Source organism: Oryctolagus cuniculus, chromosome 18 (genome assembly GCF_051225735.1).
Source record: "Oryctolagus cuniculus isolate XC-2025 breed Fujian yellow rabbit chromosome 18, ASM5122573v1, whole genome shotgun sequence".
Classification (NCBI taxonomy): domain Eukaryota; kingdom Metazoa; phylum Chordata; class Mammalia; order Lagomorpha; family Leporidae; genus Oryctolagus; species Oryctolagus cuniculus.
This window is the reverse complement of record NC_142884.1, coordinates 19190972-19217005: the sequence shown is the minus strand read 5'-3', so window position 1 is coordinate 19217005 and position 26034 is coordinate 19190972. Positions and strand designations below refer to the sequence as shown.

Genomic DNA, 26034 nt, shown 5'->3' with positions numbered 1-26034 from the left:
TTTTTGGGCTTCAGAAATTTCTTTTATTCATAGGGTGTTTTTCTACATGGTTCTTCTTGGGCTTCATAAGCTGTAGTTAACACATCAAATGTTCCTATTTTTAACAAGATAAATTCTCTGTGAACAGTTTTGAGCCATATTAAAAGCTTTCCACGTTTCATATATTCTGGCTTATCACCAGTACAAATTTTGGTGCTGAATAAGTTGTGAGCCATAGTTAAAGTTCTTTCCACATTCCCTATATTCATAGGATTTCTCACCAGTATGAATTCTATGATGACTAATAAGCTGCGAACTCTGAGAATAGGCTTTCCCACATATCTTACATTCATAGGGCTTCTCACCAGTGTGAATTCTCTGGTGTCTAGTAAGGTCTGAACCAGAACGAAAAGCCTTTTCACATTCCTTACATTCATACGGTTTCTCACCTGTGTGGATTCTTTGATGCTTAATAAGTTGTGAGCTCTGACTAAAGGCATTCCCACACTCCTTGCATTCATAGGGTTTCTCGCCAGTATGAATTCTTTGATGTTGAGTAAAGTTTGAACCACTACTAAAGGCCTTCCCACATTCTTTACATTCGTAAGGCTTCTCACCAGTATGAATTCTCTGATGCCGGGTAAAGTTTGAACCACTACTAAAGGCTTTTCCACATTCCTTACATTCATAGGGTTTCTCACCAGTGTGAATTCTGTGATGTCGTGTAAGGTCAGAGCCACAAATAAAGGTTTTCCCACAATCCTTACATTCAAAGGGTTTCTTGCCAGTATGAATTTTCTGATGATGAGTGAGTCTCGAGGGATGTCTGAAGGCCTTTCCACAGTCCTTACATTCATAGGGCTTCTCAATGCTATGAATTATCTGATGAGCAGTAAGCTGTGAGCCAGGTCTAACGGTTTTCCTGTATTCTTTAGTTTCACAGTATTTCTCTTTACTATTAATGATTTGTTGCAATGTAAAAGATGGATGCTTACTGAAGGCGGACAGGTCTTCCTGAGTGATCAGCAGCTGACTGAAACGTCTCTTCTGAGAGCCATGTAGTTTCCCAAACTGGTCATCACATTCCCAATCGCCTCTGAGCCCAGAACACGGAAGGTCTCGCCTGGTGAGTCTCTGCATTATCTCCCACTGGGCTGACTCGATTTCACACATCTCCTTCTTCAGGAAGAATTTCTTAGTCTCACAGCTTGATTCTAGGACGGGAAGGAAACAGAAAAGCAATCGCACATTTTTTTTCTTAAGAGAAGTGAAGTTTCAATTAAAGTGGGAGAATTAAACTGAATTTTTCAAAAATGGGTGAGAAAAGAGGGAGACAGAGGTGAAGTTACGTGGTATGATGAGGACAGTGATGAGGAAAACAAAGCCACAGTTACTAAACTTTCCTATACATCCCGATTACTCAGGGAAGGCTGCAAAATATACACATGCCTTAGTCTTACCTCCAGTGGTACAGCGTGACTGGAACCTCAGATACACACACACACACAGCCCAGCACCCCACAGCATGAACTTTAAAATACGGGACATGATTTTTACTACTGATCAGGGCTGTTGACAGAAAGATATGTACATGCCTAACAGAAAACTTCTCAGAGGCTGGCATATTATGGACTATGGTCATGTGGTTGCTTTCATAAATTACGTTTTTGTCGCTCCCCCTCTTCATGGAGGAACGACACTAAACCCTGCCTAGGCTTCATATCCGAGTCACGGCACCATTATGTCGCTCCCTGTCTTCGTGGAGGAGCGACACTGAACCCTGCGCTGTTCTTTCGTTTGCTCGGCCCTTCCCGGGTTTGCTGCTGGTTCTTCCCGGGTTGGCTACTATCCCTTCCACCTCCGTGGAAGGGCAGTTCCCCCTGCCACTTTCCTCACTTCCGCAGGGGAGCGGCACACCACTGGCCGGCTCTCTTGGGGGCTGCACAGGTGTTCCTTCAGATAGATGTTCCTGGTGCATGTTGTCTCTCTCCTCCTTTATAGTCCTCTTCCACCAATCCCAACTCTGCTACCCACATGCCGAGTACGCTGCTCTCCTCCAATCAGGAGCAGGATCAGCTCCTGCAGGTCATCACTCAAGCTGGCGAGAGGCAGCTGTGTAGAAGTTGTTACTCCCTTCTCAGCGCCATATTGTGGGAAAGCAGATGCATAGAATAAGTCTTAATTCCAGTAACTTAGTCTAGTCCGAGTTCCCCACAGTTTTAGTGGAACACAGCCACATTTATTATGTAGTGTGTATAGCAGTTTTAAGGTACAATGGCAGAAGTAGGTAGTTATGACAGACTGCATGGACTACAGGCCTAAAATACTATCTGGCCTTGTACAAGAAGCTTGCCAGTCTCTGGTTAGATCTGCATTATCCAATACAGTTACCATTAGCTACATGTGGCTATTTAAATTTAAAATAATTAAAAGTTCAAATTCATTTCCTCAAACTATTCACATTTGCAGTGTTTGACAGCCAAAGCAGAAATCACAAACATAACATACTTCCATCATCAGTTGAAATGTTGTATTTCATAGCACTAGTCTAGATTCCATAAATGGAGGGCCAGGGGCTCTTTAACAAATGATAAAGAAACAGAGGGTGGCAACCCAGGTATGAAATTATCTTAAGAAAAAGTATTGAGCCTGGTGCTGTGGCACAGTAAACTAAACCTCCACCTGTGGTGCCAGCATCCCATATGGGCACCATTTAGTGTCCTAGCTGCTCCTCTTCCGATCCAGCTCTCTGCTATGGCTTGGGAAAGTAACAGATGATGGTCCAGGTCCTTGGATCCCTACACCCTTGTGGGAAACACAGAAAAACTCCTGGCTCCTGTGGCCATTTGTGGAATGAACTGGCAGATAGAAAATCTCTGTCTCCCCCTCTATGTAATTCTTTTTTTTTTTTTTTTAAAGATTTATTTATTTGAAAGTCAGAGTCACAGAGAGAGAAGGAGAGGCAGAGAGAGAGAGAGGAGAGAGGTCTTCCATCCACTGGTTCCACTCCCCAGTTGGTTGCAATAGCTGGAGTTGTGCCAATCCGAAGCCAGGAGCAAGGAGCTTCCTCCGGGTCTTCCCACACAGGTGCAGGGGCCCAAGGACTTCGGCCATCTGCTACTGCTTTCCCAGGCCACAGCAGAGAGCTGGATCGGAAGTGGAGCAGCTGAGACCCGAACTGGCATCCATATGGGATGCTGGCACTGCAGGCGGGGGCTTTACCCACTATGCCACAGCGCCAGCCCCTATAGGACAAGTTTTAACTGCATGGAAAACAAAGAATCATATAAGAAATAAAATGTGACTACAGAGCTCACTAGTAGAAACTATTTACAGGGGCCAGTGTTGTGGTACAGTGTGTTAAGCAGCTACCTACAATGCCAGCAACCCACATGAGTGCTGATTCTAGTCCCAGCTGCTCCAATTCTAATCCAGCTATCTACGAACTCATCTGGGAAAGCACTGGAAAATGGCCCAAGTGCTTGGGCCACTTTATTTATTTGAAAGAGTTGCAGAGAAAGGTAGAGACAGAGAGAGAGGTGTTCCATCCGATGGGTCACTCCCCACATGGCTGCAACGGCCAGAGCTGTGCTAATCCTCCACCTGTGGCGCCGGCACCCCGGGGTTCTAGTCCCAGTTGCGGCGCCGGTTCTGTCCTGGTTGCTCCTCTTCCAGTCACAGCTCTGCTGTGGCCCGTGAAGGCAGTGGAGGATGGCCCAAGTGCTTGGGCCCTGCGCTCACATGGGAGACCAGGAGGAGGTACCTGGCTCCTGGCTTTGGATCGGCGCAGCACAACAGCCGTAGCGGCTATTTGGGGGGTGAACCAACAGAAGGAAGACCTTTCTCTCTGTTTCTCACTAACTCTGCCTGTTAAAAAAAAAAAACAAAAAAACAAAAAAACAAAAAAAACTATCCTAAGCAAAAATGAATACATCAAATCTATATGCATAAAGTTGTCTACCAGAATGATGTTTTTGCAAACAAGCATTGGAAAGAAGTCTAAATATAAAAGTACAAATACTTGAACTGTGCTAAAAGAAAAAAAATTCTAAGGGAAAACACATGTAACTATAATTACATACTCTATCTCATCTTTATGAGTTCCTTCTCTATTTCGCTGTCTGCTGCACACACATTTCCTTGCACACCTTCGTCATTCTGTAGGCCTGTGGACTCTGGGCGCTCAGGGCGCCGTCTTTATCTCATCTGTACTCACTACCAGGAAGCTCCTCAATCAACGCCTACCTAAACTCAGTGCTCTTCACTGTTTGGCTCCCTCTGCTGGAAACCATATACAATGACTTACCATTTATACTTCAGATTTCTACCCAAATGCTACCCTGTCAACCAAAGTTTCTCTTAGAATCTCACAAAAAACAGCCCCCTCTATGCCATTTCTCTATTTTTTTGTTAACACTTACTATTACCTGAAACATTACATAGTTGTTATTTTTTTCTTTTTCCAAGCTCTGGAGGGTAAGTTCTGGGAACAGAGGTTTGGCACATTTTATTCACTATTATAACCTCAGTTTTGAGAGAAGTGCTAAACATATATAATAGGTACTCAATAAGCATACATTGGATGAATGTGCTGTACTGGTTTTCCTCCTTAATACTAAATTTCTCTTTGTCAGCTTTAACATCTCCATGGAGACACAGCCCTCTATTTTTGACACTGTCTAAAGTGGATGACCTACACCCAAACCTCTCCCTGTGACTTCCACATGGATCAACTCCTCCTCTACATCATTGGCATTTATTTTCTGCTAAGTTCTCTATTTTAACTTATGATGCTTCTACTTTGTAGAAGTTAATATTTATAGACATGTTATAGTACTCCTAAGCTATAAATTCTGAAGTTGGATATTCCTTTTTTATTCTCTGCAGCAAATAGCTCATATATGTTAGAAAATCAGGGGCTGGCGCCAGAGCACAGTAGGTTAATCCTCCGCCCGTGGTACCCTTAGGACTAGCATAGTTCCGGCCATTGCAGCCATTTGTGGGGTGAACCAATGGAAGGATGACCTTTCTGTCTCTCCCTCTCACTGTCTGTAACTCTACCTTTGACTTTCAAATAAATAAATAAATAAATCTTTTTTTAAAAAAAGTCTTATGCTTGCACAATAAGCTCGAAGATGAAGTCTCTCCATTGACCAATTAGGTCAGTACCTACCACACCTCACTTACCTGGCCACTGACTTCTTGTTAGCTCTCTGCTAACCAACCAGGGCTCCTTCCCTTGCTCCAAGCAGGAGATCACATTTGGTTTGGAAATGGAATATCCTACTTACAAAAAAAAGTAATGAGATAAATTTAGAATGAGATTCCAGAATTCAAATCTACTCCCTTCATTTATTAAGACAGTCATGTTATTACAGAAGAGTCAAAGAAAAGTACAACTGTCTCATGAAATGTAACAGAAGATCTGAAATTTCTCCCAGAATTCAATGTAGTTTCTCTTTTTATCTCTACTATATTTAGGACATTTCTGTGGAGACAGAATTATAGAAACTCAACTGTTTTTTCAAAGATGGGAGAACACTTCACTTTGGGGTTAGCAGATCTTCCTGAGTAATTCTGGACAGATGTCCTTACCCATCGAAACCAGGTTGCTGTAATTCTCCAGCATCACATTTCTGTATAGAGTTCTCTGATCATCACTCAGGTATTCCCACTCCTCTTGAGAGAATTCTACCGATACATCACTGAACACCACCGACTCCTGGAACAACAAGCAAGCGTGTGACTTGATTAATAAAAAGTGTTTTCATGAAGGTAAGAGAGAAAGAAGATTAAGGTAGAGGAAGTGAAATACAGTGAGCATATGAATGCCTGGGATGGAAGCGGAGGACTGCAAACAGAAAACCACAGCTGGGTCACTGTGCCTCCACGGCATTCTGCTTCTCCAGACAAAACTGCCTATGTAGAGCGAGGTGCTTCCATTAATCAAAGAAGGCTGGGAAAGTACACAATCTAGGCCAGAGGAGTTTCCCAGGTAAATGAAGTTGTACATATGAGGCCCAGCGCAGTACCCTTCTTGCAGTAAATCATCTGTGTATGCGCTTCTCCTCCTCCTTTTCCCAACAGCTAAGAGTAAGATCTCAGGATAAGGCACAAAGACAAGACACTGAAAGCTTCTAAAGAGCAGGTCAGATACAAGGCATCAGGAATCAGAGGCAATGGATTTTGAAAAATGTCTACAAAAGTAGGAAATTGCAAGAAAAATCCTCAGAGAAAAAAATTTGACCTAGAATTCTACAACCAAACTATCAATCTGTTTTGTTTTGTTTCTGAGATTTATTTGTTTATTTGGTTTTATTTATTTGACAGAGTTTGACAGTGAGAAAGAGAGACAGAAAGGTCTTCCTTCCGTTAGTTCACCCCCCAAATGGCCGCTACAGCCAGAGCTACGTCGATTCGAAGCCAGGAGCCAGTTGCTTCTTCCTGGTCTCCCAAGCAGGTGCAGGGGCCCAAGCACTTGGGCCATCCTCCACTGCCTTCCCGGGTCACAGAAGAGTTGGACTGGAAGAGGAGCAACTGGAACTAGAACCCAGTGCCAATAAGGGATGCCGGCACCTCAGGTGGAGGATTAACCAAGTGAACCACAGTGCAGGCCAAGATTTATTTATTAATTTGAAAGTCAGAGTTAAACAGAGAGAGAGCAGAGGCAAAGAGCAAGCGAGAGAAGTCTTCCATCCGCTGGTTCACTCCCCAATTGGCTGCAATGGCCAGAGCTGTGCCAATCCAAAGCCAGGAGCCTGGAGATTCTTCCGGGTCTCCCATGTGGGTGCAGGGGCCCAAGGACTTGGGCCATTTTCCGCTGCTTACCAGGCCATAGCAGAGAGCTGGATCAAAAGTGGAGCAGCTGGGACTCAAATCAGCACCCATATGGTGCTGCAGCCAGTGGCTTTACCCACTACACCACAGCGTAGGCCCCTCAATCTGTTTTAAATGTTGAAAAAAGACATTCCTAGACATACAAAGATTGAACCCACTAGAAGATGAAAACTAGAAGATTGAAAACTAGAAGATGTGCTCTATCAAAATGAGGGAGTAAACCAGAAAAGGGGATGTCAGGAGAACAGGTAATGTATAGAAAGCAATGAAAGAAAAACCAGGGAAAACAATAGGAAAACTCAGAAAAACTGTGCAGCAGGTCTAGAAAGTAAACAGACAAGATATGGGCAAAGAGACAAAGGGAATGAGGAAGGAAGTCTGTATGTTCAAAAGGAACCAATGTGCTCAACTAGATGGATAACTTAGCTATGGGATGTGGCAGTAATATTGGAGATTTTGGATATAAATACACAGGAGACTAAGCAAATGGAGAAAAATGGTGATTAACTTCAGGAAAATAAAAGGCTGCATTAATACATGGCAAATAAAAGACTATATTAGAATAACACCATGAACTGGCTTAGCAGAGCACAATATCCAAAGCTATAATAATGTGAACATTAATAGAGAATGAAATTCACTCGGCAGTACATCAAGAGATAATGAGTAGGGGCTAGCACTGTGGCATAGTAGGGTAAGCCTCTGCCTGTGGTGCTGGCATCCCATATGGGCACCAGTTGAAGGCCCAGCTGCTCCACTTCTGATCCAGCTCCCTGCTGAAGGCCTAAGAAGGCAATGGAAGATGGCCCACATCCTTGGGCTCCTGCATCCACACGGGAAACCAGGAGGAGGCTCCTGGCTCCTGGCTTTGGATTGGCCCAGTTCTGGCCATTGCAGCCAATTGGGAGTGAGCCAGTAGATGGAGGACTTCTCTTTCTGTCTTTCCCTCTCTCTGTCTGTAACTCTGCCTCTCAAACAGATAAATAAATCTTTAAAAGAGCGAGATAATGCGTAAAATGAGTACCAACAATAGTAATTAAATCATATTCAAGATTTGATGACTAGCCTCCTGGGAGTGGGACTGATGATGAGATGACACCAGAATAGTACTGTTTCCCTTGTAAACATGTGTAAAAGGACTTGAAAAAATATTTTAGCTCAGGTAATTGAATTTTCATATAATTGAAGACTGATCCAATCTCAAGTCACACTATTACAACACACTTATTACAACAAATGTTTTTATTTACGTATTTTTTTCATTGAAGACTATCCTATACTACAGATACAAATAACAACTTTTCTTTTTGCATTTAGATATTTAGGTAGGAAGTGATTTTTAAAGACCTCCTCAACATTGGTCCATTCTTATTTATATCCAGCCACTGACAAATTGTAAAGTCCCCTTGTTCCTGAACTACAGGAAGTTGATGGAGAACGATCAGATTGACACAATGGCATTACTGATGTCAATTCTTCATGATGCTTAGGGGGCCATCACAGCTTTGTACCAACCACCAGTCACATCCCAAAATTCAAAAGCTTTTAAATTAGGAAATCCTGCAATATCTTAAGACTCAAATCAAACAAAACCATCACATATATCATCTTAGTAGAAAACCCAGGTCTGTAGAGATAATTGGGTTTTTCCAAATGAAGTACCCTTAATCACTCATTCCTATCCCATGAAATCACTGTCTAAGCAAATTAGATTCACCAACTAAACAAGTGAAATATATTATATATTTCTGTTGTATCAGGATTTCTGGCGAGGTCTCAGATAGCAGGAACGACTTAGTACAATAGTATATGAGCGCTGTTTAAAAGAAAGGGGAACTGCAGAAGGCACTGGGTTGTTTAGGAAAAAATAGGAGTCAAGTTATTAAGCACTCTGGTAGGTAACCAGAGTAAATAATCAATCTATGTCGGATCATTTTATTTATTTATTTATTTTGACATGCAGAGTTAGAGAGAGAGAGAGAGAGAGAGAAAGGTCTTCCTTTTTCCATTGGTTCACCCTCCAAATGGCCGCTACGGCCGGCGTGCTGCGCCAATCCGAAGCCAGGAGCCAGGTGCTTCCTCCTGGTCTCCCACACAGGTGCAGGGCCCAAGCACTTGGGCCATCTTCCACTGCACTCCCGGGCCACAGCAGAGGGCTGGACTGGAAGAGGAGCAACTGGGACAGAATCTGGCGCCCCAACTGGGACTAGAACCCGGAGTGCCAGTGACGCAGACTGAGGATTAGCCTACTGAGCTGCAGCGCCGGCCGTCAGACCATTTTTATACCAAGTAATGCACAATCTCTTTATGGGAAGAAATAAGCGTTCTTAATGGAAACTGCTAAGCAATATATATATTTTGACAGGCAGAGTGGACAGTGAGAGAGACAGAGACAGAGAGAAAGGTCTTCCTTTTGTCGTTGGTTCACCCTCCAATGGCCGCCACAGCTGGCGCGCTGCGGCCAGCGCACCGCGCTGATCTGAAGGCAGGAGCCAGGTGCTTCTCCTGGTCTCCCATGGGGTGCAGGGCCCAAGCACCTGGGCCATCCTCCACTGCACTCCCTGGCCACAGCAGAGAGCTGGCCTGGAAGAGGGGCAACTGGGACAGCATCCGGCGCCCCGACCGGGACTAGAACCCGGTGTGCCGGCGCCGCTAGGTGGAGGATTAGTCTATTGAGCCGCGGCGCCGGCCAATTTTCTTATAAATTTTAATAGGATAAAAGTTTTTCACAGAAACCTGTAATCCAATCACTTGGTTGACTAAGAGTTAACCACAAATTAAGCATATAAAAATGCCAACAAAGACTAACCACTTCTTGTTTCTATAAATATCTCTACCCAGAGAAAAACGTCTAAAGTGTCCTCTTAGCTGCTACCCTTTCCTTTACAATAAGGGGAGAGAACTTTGGCACTGCTTATTAACTGAACTGAAAGGTATTTTATGTTTTTAACACCAAAAAGTAACGTGCTGAGGAAAGAAAATGCTTACATGTCTAAGAGTAAAAATGACTATGTGAGCAAAAGGAAACGGCATCTCACCTGAGCCATGGCTTTGATATTCGTAGAAAAGGACCTCCGCTGGGCTCCTCTTGTGGAAAATGACAGAGCCGGGAGAGACAAAAGACAGATGAGATTCCACTGTCACAGCTCCCAGAATGACTGCTCCCCCTCTGTTCATCTCACATGAACATCTGAGTGGGATCAGTGAGAAGAATGACCAAATCTCTCATCATCTTCAATTGCACAGACACCCAGACTGTGATTACTGCAGGATGGATGTGGGCAATCCGATACGACCTGGAGAATATACACATTTGTACACAAAGAAAAATAACCAAAAATTTTTATTCAAATTATAGTACATTATACATAGTTATACACTGAACATATATTTCCTTAATATATCCTGCAATAAATCCCAGCTAATAAATATTGTGCTATATAATTACCTTGATAGCTACATTGTACCTCATTAAATGGATATATCTATTTATTTTCCTAATCTGAAATCAATGATTCTTTAGATTGTTTTCGCTCTTTACTGCAAAAAATAATTCTATAATAAATATCCGTGTGCATGTATCGTTGTATTCGTATGTGAGTTCTGAATGATTAGTTCCTAAAAATACAGTTGCTCAAAGATTTTATGCATTTTGAGTTTGGATAGACATACAGTTTTCAACTGTACACTCAAGTCCCAAGGGCAGACCAAAAAAAACTATCTTGCCTAGTTTCCTAAGTTTTTAGGATCTTAGCTTAAGATAACTGAAACATCTCTCTGTCTCCCTCTGCATTACTCTGCATTTCAAATAAATAAAATACATCTTATAAAAAATGGGGCCACTCTTGTGGCACAGTGGGGTTAAGCCTCTGTGTAACACTGGCATCCCAAATCAGAGTGTCAGTTCAAGTCCAGGCCGCTCTACTTCCCTCTAGTTCCCTGTTAATGTGCCTGCAAAAGCAGTGGATGGATGTTTGCCACATGGGAGACCTGAAAGGAGTTCTAGTCTCCTGGCTTTGGGCTGGCCCAGCCCTGAATGCTGTGGTCATTTGGAGAATAAAACAACAAATGGAAAATCTTTCCTGTGTCTCCCTCTCTGTCACACTTTCAAATAAATACAATAAATCTTAAAAAAAAAAAAAAGATAATCGAGACACAGAAAAGCTAGCATAATATTATTGAACCCTTAGAAAGATATTAAAATCAGCATAGCATTACCAATAGGAAGGAATTTTAAAAGTACAGATGGGGTCGGCGCTGTGGCACAGTGGGTTAACACCCTGGCCTAAAGCACCGGCATCTCATATGGGCACCGGTTCAAGACCCAGCTGCTCCACTTCCAATCCAGCTCTCTTTTATGGCCTGGGAAAGCAGTAGAAGACGGCCCAAGTCCTTGGACCCCTGCACCCAGAAGAAGCTCCTGGCTCCTGATCGGCGCAGCTCCAGCCATTGCTGCCACACAATGGAATACCTCTCTCTCTGCCTCTCCTCTCTCTGTGTAACTCTTTCAAATAAAAAATAAATCTTTAAAAAAAAAAGTGCTGAAACAATGTGAACATGGACTAAATTCACATCACTGATGCTTCTGACTGTAATAGTAGTAATGAACTTGTAATAATTAAGCATATTCTTTACATCTTCAATTTAAGATTTTTTAAAAAGATTTTTTTTATTTGAAAGGCAGAGTTACAGAGAGAGAGAGACAGACAGAGAGAGAGAGAGAGAGAGAGGTAGAGACAGAAAGAGAGGTCTTCCATCTGTTGGTTCACTCCCCAAATGACTGCAATGGCCAGAACTGGGCCATTCAGAAGTGAGGAGCCAGGACCCTCTTTGGGGTCTCCTATGTGGGTGCAGGGGCCCAAGCACCTGGGCCATCTTCCGCGGCTTTCCCAGACACATTAGCAGGGAGCTGGATTGGAAGTGCAGTAGCCAGGACTTGAACCAGCACACATAAGGAGTGGCACCATCGCAGGCAGTAGCTTTACCTGCTACGCCACAGTGCTGGCCCACAATTTTATATGAAAGGCAGTTAGAGAGAGAGAGAAAGACACACAAAGAGAGAGAGGTCTTCTATTCGCTGGTTCACTCCCCAAATGGCTGCAACAGCCAAAACTGGGCCAGGTGGAAGCCAGGAGCCAGGAGCCAAGAACTTCTTCCAGGTCTCCCATGTGTGTGCAGGAGCCCATGAACTTGGGCCATCTGCTGCTTCTATCCCAGGCATGTTAGCAAGGGAGCTGGCTCAGAAGTGAAGCAGCCAGAAACTGAACTGGTGCCCATGTGGGATGCCAGCGTTGCAGCCAACAGCTTTAACTGCTCCACAACAGGGCTGGGCTCCCATTTCAATAACTTCATTCTATGCTGGTCACATTCTAACCTCTCTGAGGCTGAATTCTTACTTACAGGAGATGACTCATCGCTTTATTAAATTCAGCTTTCTTTAATATAAAAATGCCTTAGCAAAGAGAACTTCCTCAACAATCTAAAAATCCATACACACAAGAATGGCTAAATCAAGAATGATAAATCCATAGATTGCAGTAATATGTAGCTATTTAAAAATACTTTTTGTGTTTTTTTTTTACATAAAATATTTTTAATATGTAAATAGTGTCTATGAAACACCTACTGTTGGGAGACAGCCCACCAGAGGCCTCCCACTCTTACTCATCTTGCTGGACGTGCCATTAATGCGAGGCACAGACTACTATGACTGCTCTTTACTTGGGGCCACTTCCAGGGTTGCTTACGCAGTGGATAACTTTGCAGGATAAGAGAGCATTTCTTCTGAATAAATGGCAGGTTGCTTACTGCTTGCTATAAAAGCAACGGTTTCTCCATGCTCACTATTTGTCAGTGGCTATGCAAGCTTACTGCATGAACAGCGTCCATGTGGGTTCCTTATGTTGTCCCCATGGGAATTAAGAGAAAGAGGAACTGACAAAAACTGATATCGTGCTGCTTACTGTGCAGTGACTAATAAGCCTTTGCTTCTGATCCAGGAATCTTATGGCCTTTTGTTAGCTTTCATAAAACTAACAGGCTAATTTATTAGCTTTTTTTTTAAATTTAATTTAAATTTTTTTAAAATTTTTTGACAGGCAGAGTTAATGAGAGAGAGAGAGAGAGAGAGAGAGAAAGGTCTTTCTTCCGTTGGTTCACCCCCAAAATGGCCACTGTGCCGATCCGAAAGCAGGAGCCAGGTGCTTCCTCCTGGTCTCCCATGGGGTACAGGGCCCAAGCACTTGGGCCATCCTCCACTGCCTTCCTGGGCCACAGCAGAGAGCTAGACTAGAAAAGGCAACTGAGACAAAATCCAGTGCCCCAACCGGGACTAGAATCCGGGGTGCCGGCACCACAGGCGGAGGACTAATCAAGTGAGCCGCAGCATCGGCCAATTTATTAGCTTTTTAAGTAGGGAAAAATCAAATCCTATAGCTAACATGCTTAATGTTGAAATACTGAATGCTTTCTCCTGGAACTCAAGAAAAAATTATATATATTATAATTTCTTTTTAATAATGTACTGGATGATCTAGCTAGCACAACAAAGAAATAAAAGATGTGAAAATTGGAAAGGAAGACATAAAGCTGTCACAATTCACAGATGATAAGACCGTAGACATAGAAAATCCTAAATAATCTACAAATTATTCTACTTAGGAAGTGGATTAAATAACATGGTCTGATACAAGGACAATAGAAAAATATTAATCATGCTTCTAGTAATAAGCAACTGGAAAATAAAAACATAACTTATTTATTTAAGAGTTTCTACAATTGGCCAGCGCCGTGGCTCACTAGGCTAGTCCTCCATCTGTGGCGCCAGTACCCCGGGTTCTACTCCTGGTTGGGGCGCCAGATTCTGTCCCAGTTGCTTCTCTTCCAGTCCAGCTCTCTGCTGTGGCCCAGCAAGGCAGTGGAGGATGGCCCAAGTGCTTGGGCCCTGCACCCCATGGGAGACCAGGAGAAGCACCTGGCTCCTGGCTTCGGATCAGCGCGGTGTGCCAGCCACAGCGGCCATTGGAGGGTGAACCAACAGTAAAGGAAGACCTTTCTCCCTGTCTCTCTCTCTCACTGTCCACTCTGCCTGTCAAAAAGAAAAAAGTTTCCACAATAAATATCACTCAGATGTAACAAAAATGTGCTTTAATAACTTCAACCAGTTGCTGAAATTAAAGAGCTTAACAAATACAAAAATATACCATATTTAACTATTTGAAAGATCCAATATTGATGAAATGTCAATTCTCAAATACAGATTTGCAAATAAAATTCCAGCAAGGATTTTTAGGGAGTAAAAGTTATCAAGTTTATATAGAAGCTGAAAGACCTTACAATAGCCAACAGTCTTTTTTTTTTTTTCCCATAAAATTTATTTATTTATTTGAGGCAGAGTTACAGAGAAAGAGGAGAAACAGAGAGATCTTCCATCTGCTGGTTCACTCCCCAAATGGCCAAACAACCAGGGCTGGGCCAGGTGGAAGCCAGGAACCAGGAACTTCTTCTGGGTCTCCCACGTGGGTGCAGGGGCCCAAGGACTTGGGCCATCCTCCGCTGTTTTCCTAGGCTCATTGGTAAAGAACTGGGTCAGAAGTGGGGCACCTGGGGCTTGAACCGGCGCTCATATGGGATGCTAGTGCTGCAGGTTGCAGCTTCAACCCCCTAAGCCACAATGCCGGCCCCAGCCAACAAGCTGGAAAAAGAAGAAGCTGGAGGACTAATACTTGAAGACAGTGGAATGATGAAAAGACAAATAAAGAAAACAAAAAGGGATATAGAACACAGCCACACATCACATACACATCACTTGACTGATGACAAAATGTCCCTGAAACTCTGATGGCAAGAACCGCCTTTTCAGTAAACAGCACTAGAACAACTTGAGTACGCAACTGGGGAAAAAGCTAACATCTATCCCTACTTCTCACTGCATGCAAAAATTAATTCAAGATGAATCACAGACTTGACGTGAATGCTAGAATTATAAAGCATCTAAAAGAAAACAAGGAAACTATCTTCAAGATTTTAGGGGATACAAAAAAGCACTAATCATAAAAGACAAAGGACTAAAAGCTGAGAGAAAAACAGAAAAAGACATAAAGAAGCCATCTTTTATAAGGTTTGAAAACATTCAAGTACACTCATAATTGGAAAAATAAAAAAACAACATCAACATGCTATTTCCTCACTATTATACTGGTGAAAATTAAAAAGCATGACAACACATGTTGTCCAGGCTCTGGGGAGAAACAGGCACTCATAAATCACAAGGGGGAATGAAATTGGTATAACAATTCTAGGGGAAAATTTGGTAATAACAAAACTATACAGCACTTATCATTAGATCCAATAATCCCGGTTCTATTTTTATTTTAAAAAATATTTATATATTTATTTATTTATCTGAAAGTCAGTTATACAGAGAGAAGGAGAAGCAGAGAGAGAGAGAAGTCTTCCATCCGCTGGTTCACTCCCCAATTGGCTGCAATGGTTGGAGCTGTGCCGATCCGAAGCCAGGAGCCAGGAGCTTCTTCCAGGTCTCCCATGTGGGTGCAGGGGCCCAAAGACTTGGGCCATCCTCCACTGCTTTCCCAGGCCATAGCAGAGAGCTGGATTGGAAGTGGAGCAGCTGGGACTCGAACTGGTGCCCATATGGGATGCCAACACTGCAGGCAACGGTGGCCTTACCTGCCACGCCACAGAGCCAGCCCCCAACAATCCCAGTTCTAGGGATGACCCTCAGATATCCTTCCCAGCAGTATGAAAATATACAAATAAATAAAGTTAACTCAGTGCAACATTGTGTATAGTGCAAAACTATGACCAACCCTAATGCCCACACACAGGAGAATAGTTAAATAAACCATGATAATTCTATGGACTTAAGTATTACACAGCTATTTTTTAAAAAGATGGGGGGCAGCACTGTGGTATAGTAGGCTAAGCCTCTGTCTATGGTGCCAGCATCACATATGGGCGCTGGTTCAAACCTGGGCTCCTCCTCTTTCAATCCAGCTCTCTGTTATGGCCTGAGAAAGCAGTAGAAGATCGCCCAAATGCTTGGGCCATTGTACCCGCGTGGGAGACCTGGAATAAGCTCCTGGCTCCTGGCTTCAGATAGGTCCAGCTCTGGCTGCTGCAGCCATTTGGGGAGTGGACCAGCAGATGAAAGACCTTTCTGTCTCTCCCTTTCTGTGTGTGCAGCTCTACCTCTCAAACAAATAAAGAAAACCTAAAAAAACAAACAAACAAACAAACAAAAAAAACTATGAACATCTCTTAGAACTGTTGTGAAGTGATGTTCAGGATATAAAATTTAAAAATAATACAAAAGAGGGGTCAGCAATGTGGTGTGGCAGATGAAGAGGCCACCTGCAGTGCCAGCATCCCATGTGGGCACCAGTTCGGGACCCAGCAGCTCCACTCCTAATCCAGCTCTCTTCTAATGTGCCTGGGAAAGCACTGATGATGGTCCAAGGAATTGGACCTCTGCACTCACATGGGAGAACTGGAAGAAGCTCATGGCTCCTGGCTTAGGACTGGCCCAGCTCAAGCCCTTGTGGGCACTTGCGGAGTGAACCAGTAGATGGAAACCCTCTCTCTCTCTGCCTCTGTCTCTCCCTCTCTGTAACTCCCCCTTTCAAGTAAATAAATACATTTAAAAAATACAAAAGAAGCAATGTATAAAAGAGCACCAATGCCATCTTTAATATAAAAAGAGGAGGTCATTCAGAGAGTACACACAACTGTTCATTTGTGCAAAGTAAATATGGGAAGGATAATGAGCTTGATTATGTACAAATGTGGGAAGGAACTAGATTAATGTCTTATACTCAAAATACCATGGATGCTACAATCAACCAGGATGCAGGGCAGGAGGGTCCCAAAATGCATCACATGAATGAAAAGGCCTGAAAAACCAGTATTCAAACAACACTGAAGAGAGTGGCCAAGAAAGGAGCTAAATTAAGTCATTCCAGAAAATGTCTTCTGACGTAAGTGTGAGGAAAATGAGTTGCACACTAACACCCTTCTGTAGTTAGTAAATCTGTTTTTTTACACAGGTGTGGGTTAGCAATTCTGAAACTATTTCACATGTATTCTAGGACAGCACAAATTATTGGCACTGAGAAGCAGGTTTCCCACTGCTGAAGAAAGGAGTAAGAAGGAAACATTCCAACCTGCGGGAAGATGATTCTACAGGGTCTGGCATGTTTCAGCATAACTTGCAGGTAGAGGTAACTGCTTCTGATACGCACTGTTCTTCCAAGATCTTATATGGTGAGCAGCCTTGGAAGACAGAGAGTCTCCCTCTGGAGAAATGGCAGGCATGCTCATAGGCAAGTTGCCTATGATCAGGAAGACACAAACAGCATCTTGCAAGTTTAAGTGAACCAGTGCCAAGAAATCCTCTGTACTCGGACTACTGCTAGGAGCAACAAACTGTCCTTTATCTCTGACCCAGAAGTTTAATGTCTTTTGCCAGCATCTACAACAGTATATTAAATCAACTTAACCTGTCTGCTTATACGCAGGATAAAATCTCAGATCTTCACAGAAATGTGGACATTTGGACTGGCATTAAAGTGAAAGCCAATAATTTCACAGAGGACAAATCTGACAAACATCTTAACCAATGATCAAAGTTAATACTAGTAGTAAGACTTACTGATATCATATAACTCCTCATATGTCACATTAAACACAGTATCACTTCTGTAATCTAGCCAAAAATGCATGGTCTAAATTTAACCACCAGGAAGCATCATACAAACCCAACTGAAAGACACTCTACCAAATCACTAACACTCTTCAAGTGTCAAGGTTATAAAAGATAAAAAGGAGCAAAAAACTATCTCAGATGACTGTATCTATTTATCTCATTAGAAAGACTAATGATACAAACAAATAAATCAATGTAGGATCTTTGACCAGATCACAGAATAGAAAAGAACATTAACAAAATCTTTCAGTCAGTTAAAAGTCTATTCATGTCTTGGTTTTCATTAACTGTACTGTGGGAAAATGGATAAAGAGTAAATGAGAATTATTTACTTACTTACTTGAGAGGCAGAAAGAGAGACAGATAGACAAAAAAGATTCCTATCTCCAGTTCACTCCCCAGATAACCAAGTCTGGACTGGCCCAGAGCCAGGAGCTGGGGGTCAGCCCCGGTCTTCCAAGCACGGCAGAAAGCCAACCACTTGTCTAAGCCATCACCTGCTCCCTCCTAAGGTCTGAAAGATGAGCCAAGCTAGAATCAGAAGCTGGAATTGGGAATCAAACCCTGGCACCACGATACAAGACACTGGCATTTTAACCAGTGGCTTAACCTCTAGGACAAACACTTTCACTCTGGGAACTCTTTATACTATGCTCACAATATGAAAATAAAATTTTTTAAATGAAAACAAAGTAATAAAAATAAAATAAAACCGGGAAATTCAGCAACAGGGACCTTAAGAGACACTTCAACAAAAGAGGATAACTGGGGCAGGCACTGCGGCACAGCAAGTTAAGCTGCCACCTGCCTGCAATGTCAGCATCCTGTATGAGCACCAGTTCAAGTCCCGGCTACTCCACTTCCAGTGCAGCTCCCAGCTAACGCACCTGGGAAAGCAGCACCCACGTGTGAGACCAGGATGGAGTTCCAGGTTTCTGGCTTCAGGCTAGCCCAGCCCCGGCTGTTGTGACCATTTGGGGAGTGAACCAACAGATGGATGATTCTCTCTCTCTCTCTCCCCCTCCCTGTAAAATAAATAAATCTTTAATGGCCAACAGACACATGAAAATGTGAACATCACCACACATCAAAGAAATAGAAATTAAAATTACTATCAAAATCCACTACACTGTCACCAGATAATGGAGGGATTGTGGAACAACTGGGATTCTCACATTGCTTGTTGGAGTATAAACAGGAACATCCGTGTAAAAAGTTGGTAGTATCTGTAAAACAATGCCCACCTTATGATCTAACAATTCCATTCTTAGGTATTTGCTCAAGAGAAATGCATTCATGTATTCATCAAAAATATAGCACACAGTTGATAACAGCCACATAATTTGTGTGAGCCACAAATAGGAAACTATCCACATATTCATCAATAGTGTAGTCATGTTTTAAAAAAATATTTATTTATTTTAGTTGAAAGGTGAGTTACATAGAGAGGAAGAGAGAGAGAGAGAGAGAGAGAGAGAGAGAGATTGATTGATTCCATCCTCTGGTTCATTCCCTAAATGGCCAGGGCTGGGCCAGGCCAAAGCTAGGAGTCAGTCTTCTTCCAGGTCTCCCACGTGGGTGCAGGGGCCCTAGCACTTGGGCCATCTTCTGCTGCCTTTCCAAGGTGCATCAGCAGGAAGCTGGATTGGAAGTGGAGCAGCCAGGACTTGAACCAGAGCCCTTATGGGATGCCAGCACCAGAGGCAGCAGTTTAACCCGCTGTGCCACAGTACTGGCCCCAATAGTGTATCATTATATTGCAATATTCCCAAATGTAATGAGAAGTATAATTACACTGAAAAACAAGGATGAACTTCACAAACATAATAAGGAACAAATGAAGCCAGACAGAAAAGAGAACACGTCCTATAATTTCATGTATACATGAACTTCAAAAATAGGTAAAATTAATTATTGATGATAGAATTCTGAATAGTTATGGGAGAGAAATGACTAAGAAAAGGCATTAAGGAACCATTTGGAGTTGTGGCAAAGTTCTTTATACTAATGTAAGGTATTGTGACACAGCTTTGTACTTAAAATTTCCACACTTTCCTATATACGCTGAATCTAAAATTTATTAAAAAAAATTATTGGAGGCATGTTTTGGTAGGAATACGGAGCAACAGGTGCTTCAAAAATTGCTGTGCACATATAAATTGCACACCTACTTTGTCATTTGCTTTGGCACTATTCTGTAAAGTAAAAGCAATCGTGTGAACCAGACACTCCACTGGCGGATGAACTTATGTAAAACAATGTTCATGGCAACACTGTTTATAAAACAAAACACTAGAAATATTGTTAACTCAAATGTCCACTGTTACTGGAAGGGACTAATAAGTGTGGTACACTTCAAAGTGCAGCATTCAACACAGCAAAAGAAATTCAATGAACCGCTATGATATTTAATATGGAGGATTCTCATATTCATAGTTGTAAGAATAAACATAATAAATGGCAAAAAACAGCCTTCACATAAAGTTCTGAAAGTGGACGGGGGAACTACAGCATAATATTTAAAGAGGTATACACAAGTGATTAAAAATGAGACCCCCTTAATCAAACACCCACAGGGGAACATTCAGCGACAGGAAACATACACCCAAAGCAGCCAGGGACTCCAGAGGTCACCTAAGCACAACCACACATTTATCCAGGCAACAGTCACAGTCACACCGCACTGTCACAGAAGAAAAAAAGACCCCACCAACACGACCACACACAGAGAGTACAACCTGACAGTAGTCACCGATATTCCCACCTGTGCTGTGCGGCACACGGTCACACTGTCACACGACCCCACGTCGCTACGGCGACAAACTTCCCACACCAGCACACACAACGCCGCCCGGGGTCCTAAACGCTCACACACGGTTGGGGGGGTAGTTATCGTGAGAAACTCACACCCATCCCAACAACAACCGGTTGGAATCGCACGGTCATTCACCAAATACTACCACACGATCACAACCACACAAGTTCCTTCTCACCTGCGCCGCCGCCGCACAAAGCCGAAGCTCGAGTTCCGGTCCCGCCCTCTCGCCCAGGTCTCACTTCAGGCCTTCCAAGCTCCAGAAGCAGCTAAACCCTCCTCAGCACCAAGAGTTGTTGCTAGCGAAGCCCTAAGGCTCCCGCCAGCGCGCGACTTTGAGACTGAACTCCCGCGAGAGGCACGACCACGCCGAAGAGGCCTCTGGGAGATGTAGTCAAGGACCTGCCAGTGGCCGACAAGATGGCTCTCGAGCGTCGGAAGTCGTAACGGTGTTTAACTGCGGCTCAGCCAAAATGATGGCGCCCCTCAGAGAACGGCGCCCGAGAGGCCTGTGGAGCCTCGGCTCAGACACCAGTCGGGGACATTTCAACGTGTTTTAGACGCGGGTGCTTCGCGAGCCCGCTCTACTATCTCCAGTAACTGGCGACCCCATGAAGAGGGCACGTTTACAAGTGCAGAGACTACGCACCCCTGGGCCTTCTGGGAAATGTAGTTCGGAGTAGAGAACAGCGCTACTGATGAACCAAAGTCTGAATTCTTCTGAGATAAACCAGAGACTTCTAGGCGTGCTAGTGCGCCCAGGGAGTACTCAGGCGCCGACTTCTTGGATCACCGTTTCGGCCTTTGTTCAGGGATGAGTTTGGCTTAGGGCTAAAGATTAGGAGACCCAAAGCTGGTGGGGGGAGGCCGAACGGCTGGAGACCAGGAGCCTGAGGCCTGAGTGGGAAGGATCATTAAACATGCGATGGGGCGAGGAAGGCGCAAAGAGAGGGGCTGGTGTTCTTCTGAGCTGCTGACTTCCATGTGTGTGCTGGGGTTTGCAGGAATCAGGTGAGGAGGGTTCCCCCTGTGTTAGTGGCTTAGGGTGTGTTAGGGGTCAGAGAAAGCACTCAGGACTTTGTGTGTATGTTAGAAATACATAAAACCTGTAGAGGAAAGAAAATTTTTTTAAGATTTTCTTTATTTATTTGAAAGGCAGAGTTACAGAGGGAGACGCAAGAGAGATCTTCCATCCGATGATTCACTTCCCTAACGGCCACAACGACCCGAGCTGGCCCACTGCAAAGCCAGGAGCCAGGAACTTCTGGGTCTCCCACCGGTGCAGGAGCCCACTCCACTGTTTTCCCAGGCACATTAGCAGGGAGCTGGATCAGAAATGGAGCAGCCGGGACTTGAACCCGTGTCCATATGGGATGCTGGTGCTGTAGGCAGATGCTTAACCCTCTATACCACCCCCAGAGGAAACATTTTTAAACACTACTCAAGGACACAAAGACTTAAAAAATGAAAGTAATAACATATTCTAGGCTAGAAAAACACCATAAATATGCCATTTTACATTAATTCTGAATTTAACAGAATCTAGGTGAACATAAGACATTTTTCTAAATTGAAATTATTCTAAATTTCAGATGAAGAACAAAAGCAAGGATGGTAAATCTGAGGGGGGAAGTAATGCAGGGCAGTTGGGGCTAGTTTTACCAGGTAATAAAACATACTGTAAATTTTCCAAAATTAACATAATATGCAACTGTTACCTAACGGCAGTGGAACAGAACAGAGAACCCAGAAATGAAAGCAAATGAAGAATTTTGCTATATAGTGATTGGGACATCTCAAATAAGTTGGGAAAAGGAGGGCTTTTCAATAATGGTAATAGGGATAATTTGTTAACCTGTCTAGGAAAAAGAGAATGGATTATACCTTGTACTGAACACAGGGGCAACTCCAAATGGGTCAAAATTTAAAACTAAAGTATTAAATTATAACTGGGTTAATGACTTCATAACCATGTGATGTTGTAGACCTAAGTTCAAAATCCAGAAACAAACATAAAAGGTTGAGCATTCCTACTAAATGAGGGGGTAGGGATAAGGAATATGGCAAACTATACAAAATATTTTGTTGTTACAAGCAAATGACCAATCTCCCTAATATATAAAAAGCACACAAAAAGGAATGGGCGTTGTGGCATAGCAGGTTAAGCCACTTCTTGGAAGACCTGCATTCCATATCAGAATGGGGGGTTCACATTCCTGGCTATGTTTTTATTTTTGTTTGTTTTTGCTACTCTTGATCTAGTTCTCTGGTAATGTACCTGGGAAGCAGTGGATAATGGCTCAAGTACTTGGGTTCCTACTACCAATGTGGGAGACATAGATGGAGTTCCTGGCTCCTGGCTTCAGCTTGGACCAGCCCTGACTGTTGCCTATGTTTGAGTACATACTTTCTGCACCAAACTAACCATGTTACATTTCTAAGTATAAAGTTCAATAGGGCTGAATATAATCACATTATTGTGCAACTAATCTCCAGAACTTTTACTTGCAAAATTCAGACTCTACACTCATTGAATAACTCATTTCCCTAACTCCTGGCAACCACCATTCGCCTTTCCACTTCAATTAATTGGACTAGACATTTAGTGGAACCATATAGTATTTGTCTTTTTGACTGGTTTAGCTCACTTAGCATAATGTTGCTAAGTTTCATCCATGTTGTAGAATTTGTCATAATTTCCTTCCTTTGTAACACTGAATTATATTGCATACCACATTCGGTTCTATCCATTCAGCTGTCAGTGAACACTTGAGTTGCTTCCCGTGTTGGATATTGTGAATACCACTGCTAAGAAAATGAGCACAAGTGTCTCTTTTTCCTGCTATCCCTCTTCCACTAGGCCTTTTGTTGGGGGAGTTTTGTCCAGGTTTTTGTCTGGGGGCCGAACAAGTTTGGAGACCAGAATGCAGCGTGAAGAGGATGAAAACTTCATTAGGCTGACAAAGGGGAGCTCCCAACAGCGGGAGGGGCTGGAGAAGGGGACCAGCCAGAGGGGGCTTGCAGCCTAGTGGTATTTATGGACTGCTTTCTACAGTTAGCTGGGGCAGCAGCCGAAAGGATTTTTGCTGTCATGGCTGTTATTGCTAGTCAGGGATATATGATTAGATTTGTCAAAAAAAACTTTTTTATCTTGTTTGGCAGGATTTTGTGGTTAGGCTACTTAAAATGGCACATCTGGGCCTCTCCAGATTGTGCCCAATATCCTGTTTTAACATTCTGAACATGCAGGCAAGGGACCTTGAAATGAAGGATTTCTGATCAGGCACAAAGTTTTTAAGATGGAGTCTATTTGGTCTTTCATTTCCAGGGCCTGAGGGCCCCACTCACTTTTGCCAAAATTGCTAGCCTGGAAGGCAGTGTCACACCTTTACAATGTCTTCTTACTTTATCTCCTTGTATTGTTATTATTTTATAAATAAGACACATAGTAGGTAGTAGGCATTGTGGCATATTGGGTTAGATCTGTGATGCTGGTATCCCATATGGGCGCGGGTCTGTGTTCCAGCTGCTCTATTTCCAATCCAGCTCCCTGCTAATGGCCTGGGGAAAGCAGCAGAAGATGGCCCACATGTTTGGACCCCTGCCACCCACATGGGAAACATGGAAGAAGCTTTGGCTTCTGGGGAGTGAACCGGTAGATGGAAGATCTCCCTTTCTGTAACTCTTTGAAATAAATAAACTTTAAAAAAAAGTATATATTCCATCCCCTGGAAAGGGGAGGGGGCTATTTTTTAAAAAAGATACATGGGGCCGGCGCCCCAGCTCACTAGGATAATCCTCTGCCTTCGGCGACGGCACCCTGGGTTCTAGTCCCAGTCAGGGCACTGGATTCTGTCCCGGTTGCCCCTCTTCCAGGCCAGCTCTCTGCTGTGGCCAGGGAGTGCAGTGGAGGATGGCCCAAGTGCTTGGGCCCTGCACCCCATGGGAGACCAGGAGAAGTACCTGGCTCCTGGCTTCGGATCAGCATGGTGTGCCAGCCGCAGCGCACTGGCCGAGCGGCCATTGGAGGGTGAACCAATGGCAAAAGAAAAGACCTTTCTCTGTCTCTCTCACTGTCCACTCTGCCTGTCAAAAAACAAAAACAAAAACAAAAACAAAAAACAAAAAAAACAAAAACAAAAAAGACACATGGTAGGAGAAAAAAAGAACCTAAAGGATATATAATGAACCTGAAGTCTCTTCTGGATCTCCCATGAGAGTGGCAGGGACCCACGTATTTGCACCATCTTCTGGAAGAGTTCTTTCTCAGTAACTGCCTTTCAATTAAATGAATCAAAAAAAAAAAAAAACGATAGAGGGAGATGGGCAAACACACACACACTCTTGCATCCACTGATTCACTGTTCAAATACCTGCAAAAGTTGGGGCGGGGCCCAGCTGAAGCCAGGAGCCAGGTCCCGTGTGGTTAGCACAGGCCCAAGTACTGGTACCATCATCCGCTGCCTCCCAGGTGCAATAGCAGGAAGCTGGGTGGGAAGCAGAGGAGCTGAGACTCCAATCAGGATCTCCAGTATGGAATGTGACCATCCCAAGTGGTGGCTTAACACGCTGCCCCATAACACCTGTCCCTTATACTCATTTTTAAAGAAAGATTAACTTAGATTTTAAAAAGTTTTTTAAAAAAGGGAAATTTGGTGTATTATGAAATGTCAAAATAAGACTAATAATACATGGTTATTAGTATAGTATAGGAACAGGGAAACAGTTAAAATACTGTAAACATTTTAGTACAAATGAAAATGTAATGCATGGCTGTTTCAGCTGAATGACAATCATATGGGTAAACAATTACATGGCAGAGTTGCAGTTAAATAGGAAAGGGATGGTGTCAATAAAGGATTAAGAGTAGGATCTTCAATGGGCATTAAAACACAGGAGGGTGAATGTAAAATATCCTGCATAAAGAACTGGAAGAAGGGGCCAGTGCTGTGGTACAGCGGGTTAAAGCCGCTGCCTGAAGTGATGGCATCCCATATGGGTACCAGTTCGAGTCCCTGCTGCTCCACTTCCGATCCAGCTCTCTGCTACAGCCTGGGAAAGCAGTAGAAGATGACCCAAGTCCTTGGGCCCCTGCACCCGTGGGGGAGACCGAGAAGAAACTCCTGGATTCTGATCGGCGCAGCTCTGCCTGTTGCAGCCACCTGGGGAGTGAGTGAACCAGTGAATGGAAGATCCTCTGACTCTGCCTGTCAACTAAATCTTAAAAAGGGGGGGGGGGAGGGGTTGGTAGGGTTCCACAAAGAAAAGGAGGCAGGCTGATTGCCTGGTAAGTCAGCTGAAGCTATTCATTTGTTTAAAAGCTGCATTATGTCCCTTAAAATTGTGCAAGTATTACATATCTAAACCTTTAAAATAAAAAAAAATTAAATGCAGTCCTTCCCCATTGACCTATTTCAGAAAAGTATTGCCTCTCTACCACACTTTCTTTGAAATTTACCACTGTAAACTTGCCCTTCATCTGTAGCTTGCACCTCGATGGGGAGGAGCTGTAGACCTGCAGGTAGGTACTGATAGCTGAAGCGATTAAGGCATTTTTTCTTGGGGAATGTTAAGTCAGTAGCTCGTTTGTGTGCTTATGTTGTTATCAGTCACTTCTCTTAAACTGTGTGCTATGTGATGGTGGCCTAGAAGACAGAGAAGACTGTTGTAAGATGTTCCA

General features: G+C 43.4%; 1 protein-coding gene across 6 annotated transcripts; it reads right to left on the bottom strand.

Moving 5' to 3' along the window:
• Positions 1–20997, bottom strand: ZNF566 (zinc finger protein 566). 6 transcript variants are annotated; one of them, XM_051847116.3, is made up of 6 exons: positions 20533–20705; positions 18427–18564; positions 9855–10112; positions 5575–5701; positions 5167–5265; positions 1–1193 (listed from the first exon to the last, which is right to left on the bottom strand). In XM_051847116.3, exons 3-6 carry the CDS (start codon positions 9861–9863, stop codon positions 175–177), a joined length of 1254 nt encoding a protein of 417 aa, XP_051703076.1. In that variant the 5' UTR covers positions 9864–10112; positions 18427–18564; positions 20533–20705; the 3' UTR covers positions 1–174. The 6 variants fall into 6 exon arrangements, with proteins under 6 accessions (XP_051703076.1, XP_069918456.1, XP_051703077.1 ...); XM_070062355.2 differs by having other exon boundaries at positions 5167–5262; positions 20533–20681; XM_051847117.3 differs by lacking the exon at positions 18427–18564 and having other exon boundaries at positions 5167–5262; positions 20533–20997.
• Positions 20998–26034: the final 5037 nt, after the last annotated feature.

Bases quoted from the DNA above. Each gene is read 5' to 3' on its own strand.
- ZNF566 (XM_017342422.4), bottom strand. The intron at 5,266-5,574 runs GTAAGGACATCT...TTTTTTTGTAAG, and splicing joins CAGCAACCTGGTTTCGATGG to TAGGATATTCCATTTCCAAA. The intron at 1,194-5,166 runs GTAAGTGAGGTG...TTCCCGTCCTAG, and splicing joins AACAAGAAGTCAGTGGCCAG to AATCAAGCTGTGAGACTAAG.